Source organism: Cynocephalus volans, chromosome X, assembly GCF_027409185.1.
Source record: "Cynocephalus volans isolate mCynVol1 chromosome X, mCynVol1.pri, whole genome shotgun sequence".
Classification (NCBI taxonomy): Eukaryota; Metazoa; Chordata; class Mammalia; order Dermoptera; family Cynocephalidae; genus Cynocephalus; species Cynocephalus volans.
In genome coordinates this window covers 27,055,387-27,068,986 of record NC_084478.1, presented here as the reverse complement: position 1 = coordinate 27,068,986, position 13,600 = coordinate 27,055,387, and the positions used below count along the sequence as shown (strand labels likewise).

At 44.8% G+C, this 13,600-nt stretch overlaps 1 protein-coding gene across 1 annotated transcript in view; it reads left to right on the top strand.

The window, feature by feature from the left end:
- PHKA2 (phosphorylase kinase regulatory subunit alpha 2) overlaps positions 1 to 13,600 on the top strand; it is a 70,426-nt gene that overhangs the window by 47,511 nt on the left and 9,315 nt on the right. The window contains exons 18-27 of the mRNA XM_063083189.1: positions 1,015 to 1,184; positions 2,524 to 2,697; positions 5,673 to 5,761; positions 6,836 to 6,969; positions 7,644 to 7,800; positions 8,612 to 8,691; positions 8,884 to 8,962; positions 9,075 to 9,204; positions 9,744 to 9,845; positions 11,897 to 12,015. Coding sequence (XP_062939259.1) covers positions 1,015 to 1,184; positions 2,524 to 2,697; positions 5,673 to 5,761; positions 6,836 to 6,969; positions 7,644 to 7,800; positions 8,612 to 8,691; positions 8,884 to 8,962; positions 9,075 to 9,204; positions 9,744 to 9,845; positions 11,897 to 12,015 — 1,234 coding nt within the window. The remainder of the gene's footprint in view (positions 1 to 1,014; positions 1,185 to 2,523; positions 2,698 to 5,672; positions 5,762 to 6,835; positions 6,970 to 7,643; positions 7,801 to 8,611; positions 8,692 to 8,883; positions 8,963 to 9,074; positions 9,205 to 9,743; positions 9,846 to 11,896; positions 12,016 to 13,600) is intronic.

The following is a 13,600-nucleotide window of genomic DNA, read 5'->3' as shown; positions in this document are numbered from 1 at the left end:
GGCTTTTTAAATGACTGCTCTCTGCCTTTGAGCTCTCTTTAGCCTAATAAACCCAACTTCTTTCACCTTCATCAGAGGAAAACTTTCCATTGCCTTTTCCACCTCCAGCCTGCCTCCTCCTTTTCCCCAGCCACCTTAGAACTGGCCCCAGGGCTCTGGGTGGGGGGACATTTTTACTCTGTTTCAGGGAAGGCTTTTCTTTCCCTCAGGCCATCCTACTTGCTGTAGCTGAGTGCCCCTGGAAGCTCTAGAACCTATGAATATATTTGCACTGCATGCTTCAATTTAGTCCTTAACCTGTATCTCAGCCACTCCACTCACTTATTTTCTGCCTCCTGATTTAACATTTTAAGGTTTCCTTCTGTAGGGTGGAAATCCTGGTCTCCCATTGCCTGGGGTGGACCTGCAGAACTCCATCCAGGCTGCTGCCTCTGCAGCAGGACCCCAGGCTCCCAGTTTTCAGTAGAAACTTTCCCAGCTTAATGTAATAGGGCATCTGCTACAGTCTCAAATTCCTTCTAGAGAGAACTTCGTTCGCCTCTTCCATCATAACACCCCATGCCTGTGTGACTGCATTTCATGGTAGGAACTCCTAAATAATGGCACAAGCGTGCCCAGAGAATTGAGGCTTCTGGTCCAGTCCTTGTAGGGCAAACAACAAAAGCAAAAGCAAAAAAACATAGATTGGTTCTGGTGAAAAGTGGTTTACTCACTATATTTTGTAAAACTTTTGGTTGTTTCAGTAAAATAGATTTGCATTTGTATCGGGTTTGGGAATATGAAATCAGCATGATTCATTTGGCTTTTAATATGCTGTGTGCTTTTACTTCATGCTTGCTATTGAATTTTTGTTTTAATTTCTTGGCTGACTACTTATATGGAGCAATCTGCAGAGTAATGTATTTATTGGTTCTGGCAGAAGCGCCACCTGGTTGTTGAAAAGTCTCTTAATGATTCATAGAGGAAGTTTGTCCACACTCCCCCTGTATCCCTGACGTAGTGTCTTCTTGGCAGGGTAAAATTAGGGAACCTTTCAGAATTTCTCACCACATCATTCTACACATACCTGACCTTCCTGGATCCAGACTGTGACGAGAAGTTGTTTGATGATGCCAGTGAAGGGACCTTCAGTCCTGATAGTGATTCAGATTTGGGAGGATATTTAGAAGATACCTGTAATCAAGGTAAGGCTTGGAATGCTTTCGTGGGTGGTTCCTTGAATTTATTTAAACTTTGGTTGGCATTGTGGTAAAATTACCCTAAGACAAGTACAGAAAATGACTGATAATTAAACTAAAAATAAAAACAAACAAAAACAAAAAAAAGAAACTTCTCAAACTTGTATCTGCAAGGGTACTTCAAAAAGTTCGTGGAAAAATAGAATCAAAAGATAATACAAATCTTTCCACAAACTTTTTGAAGTACAACTGTTCTTTTAAAAACTTAAACTACAAATGATGCCCTTAAAATGGGGCTTTTTAAAACCCAGAAGGACAAAGAATTTTAGGAATGAGGACTTTTCACAACATATATTCTGAAGACAGAAACACACTGCTTGAATTTTCAAAGGAATGGTAGAACAACCTAGGTTTGACTGGATATGAGTGTTGACCTAAAAGAAACTGAGATTGAACATATACAGCAGGATTTATTGAGCCAGTATGACGATTGCAACCACAAAACACATAGGTTAGGTCACCGTGAGAAATGCATTCCTAAGAGGGCCAGCATAGCTTAGCATTTTATAATCCTGAGAAGGGGGAAGGGTCAAAGGAGAGAGAGAGTACAGCCCCACCTAATTACTTCATCAGATCTCCTATTGGTTGTACATGACCTATAGATTTGGGATTGTCACTGGGTTGCATCCTACATTGCAGGGATCTAGGGTAAGGGTTACAAGAAGCATTCTAGGTGATTTTATGGCTTTCTGTTGCCATTATGTCTGCTTCTGATGTTTTCCAGGATAGGTGGACGTGAGACTGACTTACTCCAGATCTCCCAAGGCACTATAATTTAGCTGACCAGGTCAGAGCAGATTTTTTGGTTATCATGGGTGATGAAACCCTATGTATATAACATTTCCCAATTTGAACAAGGCTAAAGTCACCTGTTTTTTACTTTTAGATAGTAGTTGGGATTGGAGCTGGGAATTCCATAAGGCTTAGCTTGCTCATGACAAATTAAATCAAAAAGGCCAGACATGAGCTGCCGTCCTTCAGATTGTCTTACATATTATTCAGTTCATCTTGGGATGATGTGGTGTAACACTATCTTGACCTGTGTTTTCTTTTCCTGAGATGAAGTTTTCCAAACAATAAATTTATACACACTTCCATTATCTCTGTAAATTTCTTTTTACTCTTTGGGATGGGAGGTGCGGATAACTCTATCTAAACATTGTCTTCCACTAAATCTACTCAGTGCTGCATGCTACACACAGTCAGTGTTATGTGTTTAGGATATTTCTGCAGCTTGTTTTCATTGTTTTTTTTTTTGTTGTTGTTGTTGCTTGTCCAATTACAGAAAGCCAAGATGAATTTGACCAGTATATCAACAACCTTCTGCAAAGCACGTCTTTGAAGTGCTACCTGCCCCCTCTTTGTAAGAAGACAGAAGACCGCTATGTTTTCAGTGCTGTCCACTCCACTCAGGACATTCTTTCCCTGATGGCAAAAGCAAAGGGTTTCGAAATTCCATGTATGTTATTAACTCTTTTCTGCCTGTTTAGATATCTTCTTTGATCAGTAATATTTAATTCTAGAAGAAAACAAAATGTCCCCTCCATCCTTCTAATTAGAGGTGACCACTTTCAACTGTTTTAGCTGTTTCTTCTGGTACTTACATATTTCCATATTTCTAAAAGAATGCGTGTATACTGCTATCTTATGATGCATTGATCTGATTTGGTACCTATTGACTTTCTATTTTGTGGGTAAGGATTTAGCTGTCTTAAATCACCACTCCTCTGCTTCACGTCCCCTAACCTACTGAGGAAGTTTTATTAGAGTTTAATTAAATCAATATTCACACTTTATATTATTGCATGTATGCAAATATTATTCTCAACTGAGCAGTATAGTATACTATGATTATATTACCATTTTTACTTTTTGTTTTTTCTAAAGTTAATAGTTTTCATTTGCCTTGCCCTCTTTCTATACCTACCAGTGGCCTCACAGTACAGATTTCCACAAGGCCAATTATATCAGAGAATCTCTCAATTCCACCACTTTTCTTAGAGTCCACACCTCATTTTATATGGGCTGATTGCATGCTTGGCCTGTTACATCCCTGTCATCCTAGGAATTTCCTTGGCTCATCTCTTTAGCTGGATTTCCTGTTTCCTGAATCTGGCATGTTCCCCTTTCTCAATTTATTCCCTTGTTTTGGTGGAGCACATTCTAGAATAGTTTCAATAGGTTTAAAAAAAATGGCACAATGGAAGAGGGCATGGTGATGACAGCCCTCAACTTGCTTGTTTCTGAAGTTCACTGCCCGTTCTGGCCTGGTTGCCTTCCATGTCTGGGTTGTAATTTTCTTCCTGGGATCTTCCTGCATTATCATCCCAGAGGGGTCCTTGACATGACATGTCTCCTGAGTTGACTCTCCTGTTTTCTGTATCTCATCTCTTATTTCTTCGTTCACTCTCTTATTTTGGTGGAGTATATATCCAGTAGTTTCCTGAGAAACCAAGCATGGTGGGTAAAATTGTTGAAATCTTGCAAGTCTGAAAACATCTACAAATATTCTATATCCCTTTGAGGGTTGGCTGAGTATAGAATTCTAGATAGAAAATACATTTTTCTTGAGATTTTTGAAGTGTAAACCCATTCTGACTTTTGATCCTTCAAATATAAACCGTTCTTCTCTTTGAAAGTTCTTAGGATCTTCTCTGCTCCCCGATTCTGAAATGTCAGTGATGCACCTTGGTCTAGGTGTGTGTTGGCTATTCCAGTCTGGAAATTTATGTTTGTCAGTCCTGTAAAGTTTTTCTGAAAAGTTTCTTGACTCATTTCCTTCCCTACATTTTCTCTGTTCTTTCTGGTATTTCTGTGATCCCAGTGTTGACTTCCTGGAGAAGTCCTTATTGTTTCTCTTCTGTTTTCCATTTCTCTGTCTGTTCTGAGGGCAATCACCTCAACTTTTTGTTTCACCGCCTCAGTTGAATTTTTTCACTTTTGCCATCATGTTTTACATCTTTGTTCCCCAAATTGCATTCATTCTTGTTTCATGCATGCAACATAATTTCTTATTATTCTAAGAATATCAATGGCAGGGCTTTTTTGTTTGTGTATGTGTGTTTACATTTTCTTTTTTCTGAATGATTTCCATTCCTCCCAAGTCACTTTTTTCTGTTTGTTTAGGATTCCTCTTCTACAGTAAGTCCTTTCTCCAGTGCCTAGTGCTCCTTGGTCATCCACTCGTGCATGAGAATCCCTAAGCATGTGGGTGGGCTTGTTGGCTGGGGTTCTAGGGTGTGGACTGATCAGATTTCCCAGAGATACCTACGGCCTCCTGTTTGATCTCCTACTTGAAGGGTAAGGGTCTGCTTGCCTGGAGCTATGCAGTTGCTTGATTCCCCTAAGGAATGTCCTCAGGCCTTCCGAGTGCTGGTCAGCCCCCCACCCCTTTTACCCTCTTCAGAGAGACCCTCTAGTTTTCCATCGGAGTGAGGAAGGCCAAGGCGTGTGCAGTGGAGGAGGGCATCTGGGGCGCTCACTGCATCCCCATAGCTTCTCCCCAGCCTTCCTGACTCTGGACACCCCCTTGGTACCCCAGTTCTAGAGGTATGCAGTGCAGCAAATTCCTAAGACTTCCAAGGATTCACGTATGTAAATCTGACTAGTTCTTGGATTTCCCCACTACAGACCTGGGAGTTTGGCTGACTCACGTCTGCTAAACTGCCTTTCTTTCAGCTACCAGCTTTCCTGCTTCTGAAAGTTTGTTACTATTATCTTCTCTCCTGCTTTTCCCTATTTTTGAGGACTGGTCATATATACATATATATATATTTTTTTTTCTCCCCCATAGTGTTAGTGGGGGTTTGGAAGGAAGTAAAATTACACTGTGTGCTCAGTTCACTAGTATAACCTGGAGGTCTATAAATACCTTTTCAATATGCATCATCTTTACTTTGAAAACTTCTTATTCTTTTGAGACAATGTGATATAGCCTAGAACACAGAGAAGGCTTAACGAATAAATATTGATAATGGTAACATCCAAGGCTGTTTAAAAAAAAAAGCCCTAGTACCTGGCAGTGGCAGAGTGAAACGCATACTGGACAGGAAGCGCAGACACCTTGATTATGGAAACCCCAGTGACCTTGGACAAATGGTCTACCCTTTCTGGGTCTCAGTTTCCTCATCTGGAAGAAAAAGCTGTCAGGCACAATCACTTCAAGGCTCTTCCCAGTCCTAAGATGCTGTGTGATTTTCCCTGAATTCCAGGAGGGAAAAGTGAAATTCAGCTCTTAAAGCAAAATCCGTATCCTTCCTGCTCATTTCTTGTTCCCAGATTTAGCACTTGATGCGGGTACATTATAAATTCTTGTTGAAAATTAAACTAAGTAATCATTCCTTCAGTTGGGTTGCATTAAATAAGACCTCTCAAAAGAAGTATTTTATTGTTCTTCCTCCTCAGAAGGGCTCTCTTTATTCTTTTGTTTTCCAGTTGTTCCCATGACTTTGCCAACTAAAGTTCTAAGCGCCCACCGGAAATCACTGAATCTTGTTGATTCTCCTCAGCCACTCTTAAAAAAGGTAAAGCATTTGGAATAGCTTTTTTAAAAAAGTATAATGCTCTGTGATGCTGGATTAGTCCCAAGAACTCTTTTAAATGATTGAACTTAAAAAAGAAAGAGCACGTTTCTTGATATGCGGGACCTTTAGGTTTAGAAGAGCTGGGTTTTGAAGTGAACCCAGTCACTTATTGTCTGGAATGGGATTTGCATCAGTATGTGCATTGAATTTGATGCAAACCCTCACATTTTGCCTGTACAAAAGGGCTACTGCCTTTCTGCCTAGTTGTCAGAATCCATGTAGCACTAGAGGAAATAAACTAGCTCACTCCCTAGCCCTGTCCCATCTGTGTCAGCCAGCCAAGACTGGACTGCTTGCAGAACAGGGTGCGGGACTCTTTGTTCCTAGTGTTCTAATGTAATCAAAACTGGTAAATAAAATAAAATAAAATAAAAATTCGTCAGGAGAATAAAATCTCAGGGTGTTCCCCAATGAGTCCCATAATTTGTTATTCCAGAATCCTCCCGATTTTATCCTACATGAATAGAAAGATTCAGTGCCTGTTGGAGAATATTTTAACCTAAATTCAATTTTAAATTGTTTAAAACATACTTTCTGCATTTGTTTTGCTCTCAAAAAAGTATTTATTGAAGTATAACATATATACAGAAAGGTGCATAAAGCATGTTTAGAGCTCAATGAATTATCACTGAGCCAGTATACCCATGTAAATGGTCACTTTCTATGCCCCCTCCCCATCCCTTCCCTTCCCTTCTTCCCCATCCAGTCCAAAGATAACTGCTATCAGGATTTTTAACACCAGAGGTTAGTTGTGCCTGTTTTTGAACTATGCATAAATAAAATTCACAAATATTTTAGCCTGCTCAGTCCAATCTCTTGCCAACATTGACCAACACAATGATTCACTGGCCAAAAATAGTAAAAACCTATAAATAAGAAGATACAAAAGAGTTACTGAAAAACTGGAGCAAGCACAGCGACAGTTCAAAGACCAGGTTGGTGTTTCACTCCTCGATCTTCTGCGAGTTCACACACTTAGCCCCTCTCCCTGCTTTTTGGCTTTTGTATGGCCAGGCTCCCGAAGGTGACTTCCAGTGGCCCAGAGATGACCGTGGTGACGTGGACTGTGAGAAGCTGGTTGAGCAGCTAAAAGATTGTTCGAACCTGCAAGACCAAGCAGACATTCTATACATTCTCTATGTAATAAAGTAAGTGTCTTAGTCTGTTTGGATTGCCTTAACAAAATACCATCAACTGGGTGGCTTATAAACAACAGAAATTTATTTCTCACAGTTCTGGAGGCTGAAAGTTCAAGATCAAGACAGATTCCGTGTCTGGTGAGGGCCCACTTTCTCATAGACAGCACCTTCTTGCTGTGTCCTCACGTGGTTGGAAGAGGCAAACTGGCTCTCAGGGCCTCTTTTATAAGGACATTAATCCCAATCATGAGGGCTCCACTCTCATGACCTCATCACTTCAACATACGTGTTTAGGAGGGACACAAACATTCAGGTCATAACAGTGAGTCTTCACTAGACTGAGCTTTCTCGGTTCTCCTTCTTTTTCCTAGTCTTCTTGGCCTTCTAGCAAGCCTGGGTCATGATTATACTCCCCCAAATTACCCAGCATCATTGTGGAGGAGACTTCCCTCCCCTTCTCTGCCTCCCAGTACGAGAAGGCTGGATGAGGCCAGGGTCCCACTGTGTCCTGATGCGAGGCTTCAGTTTCCAAAGACATAGGGATGCTTTGGTAGGACGTAACTCCATGAGACACGCAGACACTCGGAGCACCCAAGCACTTGGCAGAACACGCAGTGATTCATTCCTTTCCCAGCCTACAGACATGACAAGCCATATTTCTAGGTTCTTCTACCTCTTGACAGGGGTCCCAGCTGGGACACAAATCTCTCCGGACAGCACGGGGTCACCGTTCACAACCTTCTCAGCGAGCTCTACGGGAAAGCCGGCTTGCACCAGGAGTGGGGTTTGATTCGCTACATCTCAGGCCTGCTCAGGAAGAAGGTGGAGGTCCTGGCCGAGGTCAGAGCAAACAGCCAGGTTGTCCCTTTGTCCTCTCTTGCCCCATGCCTCCTTCTTCCACTGCCAGTCTTCCAGTTACGAAGGCTTGACGCAAGCGCTTCTTATTCATAAGGGAGACCAGTTCCTTAATATCAAAATGAAGCAGGCCCTCCTCTCTTGACCTCCCACTGCTCTGGGAAGGCAAACAGAAGGAAGGAAATTTCAAGTGGATTCATTTGATTCTTCCTAGCTACAGAAAAAGGCTCACCAAGAAATCAAATGAAAACGCTCTGTGCCTGCCTGGCATCCTCTTAAACGGAGCTCTCTTATTTCTGCACATCCTCAGTACAATGATCATTAGTATTTATAACCCTAAGACCCTGCAAAACCCAGAATCACTTTCTAAGACATTCAGGTTCAGTGTTATGATGGTGAGGTGATAGTATTTATTACATGTGAATCATGGGGAAACGTAATTTAGGAATAGAACATGGTCATTAATTCTTACCATTGGTAACTTAGGACTCAGCCCCACCTTGTTGAATATCAGGGCGTCCGATGTGTATGCTGCAGTGATGGGCATTAAATGCCTGCTGGTGGCCCCATAGAGCCAGGCCTGTGGCCACAGATTAGAAACACAGAGATCAAGGGGACTCACTGCTGCCTGGGTTGCTCAGTCTGGGGTCTAGGTGTGAATTTTCAAACAAAGGGTAACATGGATCATAGTTTGTAATGGTCAGTTTATGATCTTATTGGCAGTGACCCCTCCCAGTTAGCTTTGCTCACTCTCCCTCTCTTGCTCCTGCTCCCTTTGTTTTTCCTAAATGCACAGGCCTGCACGGACCTGCTGTCACACCAGAAGCAGCTCACGGTGGGCCTGCCACCTGAGCCCCGGGAGAAGACCATCTCTGCGTAAGTCCTCGGCCCTGGGGACCTCAGGGTTGTGGGGGAGCTGTGGGGAAAAGGCCAGTGATTTCCACTGTTCAGGAGTAGGAGCTTTTTAAAGACACTGTCACATGGGCACTTGTAGTAGAGAAAATAAGGCTCTTCTGCGGAGGGCCAGGAAGCACCTTGTCATGTTGGTGACCCAGTGCTTCATCCTAGGCCCCTTCCCCCGGAGGAACTCACAAAACTCATCTACGAGGCCAGCGGACAGGACATCAGCATCGCCGTCCTCACACAGGTCAGGGGCTGGCAGGGGAAAGCCTGGGGCACATCCTGGCTAGAGGACAGGGGCCTCTTGATCCCCGTTCCGGGCCTCTGAAAGCCTGTCTTTGTGTGTGTGTGTGTGTCAGGAGATCGTGGTTTACCTGGCCATGTACGTCAGGGCCCAGCCCAGCCTCTTCGTGGAGATGCTCAGACTCCGGATTGGACTGATCATTCAGGTGATGGCCACGGAGCTGGCACGGAGCCTGAACTGCTCAGGTGAGATGCAGATGGCTCCTACCCTGTTCCAGTGCCAGTATCCCTGGAGCAAGCTCAGGCTTTACCAGGTTCCCTCATCTCTATGTGACTTCCATCAAGCCATGCAGCGCAGGGGCTGAAGTTCCTAAGTCAGGGAGGATCAGGCACTAGCAACGTTTACCATTAGAACCTTCTGTTCTGCGCCTGACATCTAAACTCCTTACGGGATGTCCTTGCTGTGAGATGTCATCCTCCATTTCATAACACCTTAACTGGGAGAAATCCTACCAATTTCAATATAAAAATCAATTGCAAGACACGTCCCAACATCAGGGATTAATCAGGACAATTGGAAAAATTATGCATGTAAGAATTAAGCAAATACACGATTTAAACAGCAACATTTAGCCTCACCAAGTGCATTTCCACCCTGAAGCAACCATGAGGCACTCATGACAAGAAGACCTGCCACAGCATCCTTAGTCATCCCCATCCAATCCATCTGACTCTACCTTCCCCTGCCACCACCCTGTGTCTGGAACACTTATATTTGTTTTTAGGAGAAGAAGCTTCTGAAAGTTTGATGAACCTCAGCCCTTTCGATATGAAAAATCTCCTGCACCACATTCTAAGTGGGAAAGAGTTTGGTGTTGAAAGAAGCAGTAAGTAGATGCTCCTGTGCCTATGCAGGCGCAGCCTCCTGTCTGTGCGAATCTTCAGCAGTACTAGCGACTTGGGACAGGGTTCCTGCTTTAACCACATGGACAGAGTCTGAGGCTCATGGTTCCTGCTCTCGGGGCTTTGGAATGGCCTTGCAGGTTTGCTGGGAGAGCATTTCCGCCGCACGTTGGAATGACACAGGGGCATGGTGTGCACGCCTCTGCACCCTGACATAAACAGGCACTGTCACATGTGCACAAGGGTTGGGGGGGTGGCCCCGAGTGTCAGGATGAAAGGGCTGTCCTTTCAGATTACCTGAGTGTCCCAGCCTTCGGTTTGGGTAAAAGCATTCTCCAACCAGGCCCCACACCACCCTCCAGGGGACAGGGAGAAGACCCCCCATGACCTCCCAGCACGTGCGAGCTGAGTTAGTGTGTTTGTCTCCGTCTTGCCCGCTTGGTTTTTATCTATACCGGAACCCCGCTTGCAGTACTAGGAAACAATCTCCTGAGTTGTAGTGTGATTCTTGTTCTCAAATGCTCCCTAATTATAATTGGAGCAATTATCATTTCTCCTGCTCACATAAAAGCTAAATGATTTGCAGACACATTGGTGAATTTATTTCATCAAGCCAAAGAAACGCACTGTGGGCTGTCATTCTTTTTATTTAATAAGAAGGACATTGGGTACTTTGTATTTTTCCCAAGTGTATGCCAGCCGAACAAAGATGCGCAGGGCAATCAGATATGTGTTAGGGGCTTTTCTCCTTTCCAGAAGGGGGAGGACGCGAGATCTTTTTCCAAAAGTAATTTCCAGTTCTTTCCAATGCACAATCCTTGAAATGGACAAGATAAATATTTAATATATTCTGCTCATCATAAAAGTATACATGATTTGACACATAATTACTAAAAATTTGTCATTAGATGCAAAGCTATAGATGCTTATGAAACTAGGAACCAAGTAATGTCCTTTGAAAGCCATAAATATGTCTAATTGCAAGTAAGGACAGAAGACGTGCTGTCTTTTTAAAATATAACATCATTTGTTAATTGCCCTTTTGTAATCTTTCAATTTTTATAAATTACGAAGCTCAAATAGGCTTGGTATTTTGATTAAATCCTGAGATGTCTGAGTTGGATATTTCCAGCATATACACACCAGACAGGCGCTCCTGAAGCTTCCCAGACCCTCTGGCTTCTGTGTCCTGCTACCCTGCTGTCCCTCCTCCCTCTCCCACTGACACTGTGTCTTCTTCAGGGGTTCCGCCCTCTCCACTGTCCTTTAAATGCTGGTGTCCCTCGGTTCCTTATTTGTTTCTACTCCCCCTGGGTAGTGCCCCCTGCTGCCTTGGCTTCGGTGGGGCTGGATGAGAAGCGGCCTCTGAGCTGGGCCTAGGTGGCCGGGAGGCAGCAGCGTGCCAGGTGCGGCTGGCCCGGGGTGGGGGCCATGGGGGTGGGTAGCGCCCCTGTCAGTAGGGCTTCAGGCTTTGGGTGGCTGGGGGAGTTGTTTGAGCTTTATCCTGAAGACAGAGTTGGGCCTGGGAGGATTCCGCATGGGCAGTGACATGATCAACTTTGCTTCTAGAATGATCGCTGTGACCTCAGTGCAGAAGCGGGCTCGTGGTGGGCAGGGCAGGTTCAGGTGGAAGTCCCAAGGCTAGTGCAGTAGGTTGGAAGGAGAGCCTGCCTGCCCTGCCCTTGGCCGCCTGGCTTTCCCAGCTCTTCCCTCTCTGGCTTGAGGCCTCCATCAGGCTGCACCTGCTCTGCCGCCTCCCCTTCGGTTTGCTCCTGGCCCTGCAGGCCTGGGCTGGGCACTGAATCCTCCTGTTGCCCCTGGGCATTCACAGCTGCACCCAGTGCCCAGGCAGGGCCTGGTAGGGGGAGGTGCCAGATATGCAAGGGCAGATGAGGCCCTTGTCTGATGGAGTTTATAATCTAATCGAGTGGGGGAGACAGACACAGGTCCAAACACCTGGCCTGGATCCCCCCCACTCTGCCCCCGTGGGTGCTGTCTGGCTCCTAAAGCACGTGTATGTGTGTTTCCCCTCCAGTGCGCCCTATCCACTCCTCCACGTCCAGCCCTGCCATCTCCATCCACGAGGTGGGACATACTGGAGTCACCAAAACGGAGAGGAGTGGCATTAGCAGACTGAGGAGTGAGATGAAGCAGGTAAGAACAGCGCTGCAGCGGCAGCAGCCAGAAGTTGTTTCCCGCTAGGCTCACCTCCAAATGTGACAGAAAGCCAGGGTGTCAGGCTTCAGCCTGCTCTTTGTAGAGGACATGAGGTCCCTCTGTCCTGGCATCTGAACACACCCCTGTACCAGATAACCCAGAGCTGCTCACCCTTAACCTGAACGTGATGTTATGTGAACGTTCTGGAAAACGCCTTTGTCCATGTTTGCCTCTGTTCTCAAGAACCGCTCTGTCGAGTGGGCCTCAGCCATTTAAAAAGTAGAGTCAGGCAGCAAGTCCCTGAATCATCTCTCCATTAAATGTGTCCTTCAAATGAACTAGCAAGAGGATCTGGAAATAGGCCAGAATGCTCGTGACACCTGCATTCTCCGCCATCCACAGGTGTCTCTTTCCTTTGCTCACCTTTATTTAATTCACAGCAAAAATCCTCTTGAACTGACCCCGCAGGACTGCAACTCAGCATCTTTTCAGTCCTGTGTGCCACATCCTGTGCTAGGACTAGACTGTGACCTGCAGTGAGAAATGCACTCAAATTTTCTTCTCAATTTCCAATGCTGGTCATGACGCACTAGACTGAGACCATGACGCACTAATGGGTCACCCCCTGCAGTTTGAGCAACACTGTCCTGGATTATCAGAAGGTGATAAGAGAAGCAGGATGTTCTTGACTCCAAGCTGGCTTTTGTTTATTTCCTGATGTGTTTTTACTTTCAGATGACTAGGTGGCTTAGTGCTGATGAACAGGTGACACACCTTTGCCTTGTTTCATCCTTTACTGTGAGCACTTCATGTTCTTTCTGGCTTGAATATGGAAGGCTAGGCTATCAAACCGGCTCGGGTGGAGGCAGCTCCACAGGCTGGCAGGCTGTGGCAGGCAGCCCCGGGGACAGGCAGAGCAGGACTTAAAGGCAGGAGAAAGGACCTTGCCCCAGGCCTTTTTTAAAAATCCATTTATCAGACTCTCAGGCTTTGTAGGATACTTTGTAAAAGAGATGGTCCGGGCTCTGCCTCAGTGGGAGTTTCTGTTCAAAAAGAAGGAACGAAATAAGGAACAAAATAGGGAGAAATGTGGTCATTAATCATATCAGTAGAATGAATATTGCTGTTCCTGTCCCCAGATCACCTGAGGGCATTTAACCCTGGACGTAAAAAATGTCAGGATGCCATTCTTTTATAGCCACCCTTGTGACATACTTCCTCCTTCTCCCTCCAGAAAATTCGAGTCACATTTCTAATGCTTGCATGTCTCTAGTACAGGGAGAGCAGAGAGGAAACAAAACATGTAAATGCAGATTCCATATGTTGCCCAAGGATAGAACATACTTGATCTCATTCTAATTTACGACTTCCCAAACACCTTCCTTTGCCAGCCACTCGGTGGCACCGTGCCTCTGGTTCCCGTATCCAACGGCCTGAGTGGAGGAGTGTGGGTGTTTCCTTCCACCTCTATTTCACACTATCCTTGCATGATATGAGGACGAAGTGACAACCTTTCTTCTTTGATAGGTTTGGATTCAACTAGCCAGCACAAGTTTTGTATTTGGCCACTTAGGTTAAGGAA